Below are 1879 nucleotides of genomic sequence, written 5' to 3' on the forward strand. Positions count from 1 at the left end.
CTGCATTCTCTGCCTCTCCATTCACTTCTGTATTCTCTGATACTTCAGCATCCTCTGCCTTCTCTGCCTCTCCATTCTCTTCTGTATTCTCTACTTCTCCACCCTCACCTGCATTCTCTGCCTCTCCATTCACTTCTGTATTCTCTGATACTTCAGCATCCTCTGCCTTCTCTGCCTCTCCATTCTCTTCTGTATTCTCTACTTCTCCACCCTCACCTGCATTCTCTGCCTCTCCATTCTCTTCTGTATTCTCTACTTCTCCACCCTCACCTGCATTCTCTGCCTCTCCATTCACTTCTGTATTCTCTACTTCTCCACCCTCACCTGTATTCTCTGCCTCTCCTGTATTCTCTGCCTCTCCATTCACCTCTGTATTGTTGACTTCGCCCCCCGCCCCTGCTGCTCCTACCACAGCGGTCTGTTCCCCCCCATCCTCGTCATCACCCCAGCCGCCGCTACTACTGCTGCTGCTACTACTGCTACTACTGTTACTCGTTCTCTTGCCAGCATCTTCTTCTGCATTAGAACTGTGCAGATCTGCTTGCTGTACCGGATCGGCATCGGATGCGATCCGAGTTTCTCCGTTCTCGGATCCCGACACGAGAACGTTGGCTTCCAGCTTCTCCTGATCGTCGTCGGCGGCGGCGGCGTCTGTAGCGACGGCGCCCGTGTACACGGTTGCTAGGTGCGTGTCGTCTGACTCCATCATCACCTGTACGGAGTTACCTGTGACACGGTGACAAACGCAAGGTCTAATTAGCTACCTGGTTCTACTGCATGAAATCGAAATCAACGGCGACAAATGTTTTTTTGGGGACCCGTATGAAATTTGAGGGAGAAGAATGAGTTAGAGATCCCCTTCTCAGAGGTAAATTGAAAGAAACCCTACTTTTTGGGTAGTGAGACGGCAAGTGAAACGGCAAGTGAAACGGCAAGTGAAACGGCCCAATGTGGGTTAGCACCCCCTCAGCACAAAACGACGTGCGTTTAAAACTAAATTCGGTGTATCGAGAGAACGTTAATTATTTTGTTTTCAAGCGAAAAACACATTTTTGAGAAGAATTAGAAGAAGAAAAATTGGAATTTCAATTTTTGGAATGAAACAAACATGAAAGAGCGAGGGAGCGTACTTGAGATCATGACTTCGCTCGGGTTGTCTGCATCTAGAAACTCTAGGCTGACGTTGGTGGCGCCCATGTCCGGTGCATTACTGTATTTCATCTGAGGTTGAGAGATAGATGTACTCTTCTTCGTCTTCACTCTGCCAGTAAACAATAACAGATATAATAAATGGTATTGTAGTATTATTAATAGTAGTAAGGGGAAAAGTAGGAGTGATAATAATAATAATAATAATAATAATAATAATAATAATAATAATACAAGTTTCTGGAATTAATCTCAATATATATATATATATATATCAAGAGTGCATAATAGATGCTCTATTATGATCTATATACATATATTATATTATGATCTATATTATATCTATATTATAGTTTTCGCATTCCGTATACAATAACTGTTACAAACATGTTAAAACGGTTGACGTATGCTGTAATAGTAGTCAACTAGCTAATTTAATGGTTACTGATTAGCAAACGTACGACTGATAATTAAATGAAGACCATAATAGATTCCTTAGGTCGACCCTGCTGTGATTTTACTACGGAAAGCGAAAACACTAGCACGGAACACGCCATTCACGTGTTTTTCGACGAAAAACACGTGCGGCGTTTTGGATATGCGACCTCTCATAGAACAGATTCCCTTAAGCCAGCTCTTAAATAACGTAGCTAACTCCCTGAGCTAGCCAGAACCACTGACTGAGCAATTCAATAAAACACAGACGAGATGGTCTGACGTAACAACGCAG

The 1879-nt window shown here is 43.3% G+C and overlaps 1 protein-coding gene across 1 annotated transcript in view; it reads right to left on the reverse strand.

Annotated features, from left to right (window-relative positions):
- The window catches only part of LOC106818355 (spore wall protein 2-like), a 9699-nt gene that overhangs the window by 1743 nt on the left and 6077 nt on the right, over positions 1-1879 (reverse strand). The window contains exons 7-8 of the mRNA XM_014823072.1: positions 1131-1259; positions 5-726 (exon numbers count right to left, since the gene is read on the reverse strand). Coding sequence (XP_014678558.1) covers positions 5-726; positions 1131-1259 — 851 coding nt within the window. The remainder of the gene's footprint in view (positions 1-4; positions 727-1130; positions 1260-1879) is intronic.

Source organism: Priapulus caudatus, unplaced genomic scaffold, assembly GCF_000485595.1.
Source record: "Priapulus caudatus unplaced genomic scaffold, Priapulus_caudatus-5.0.1 Scaffold2180, whole genome shotgun sequence".
Classification (NCBI taxonomy): Eukaryota; Metazoa; Priapulida; class Priapulimorpha; order Priapulimorphida; family Priapulidae; genus Priapulus; species Priapulus caudatus.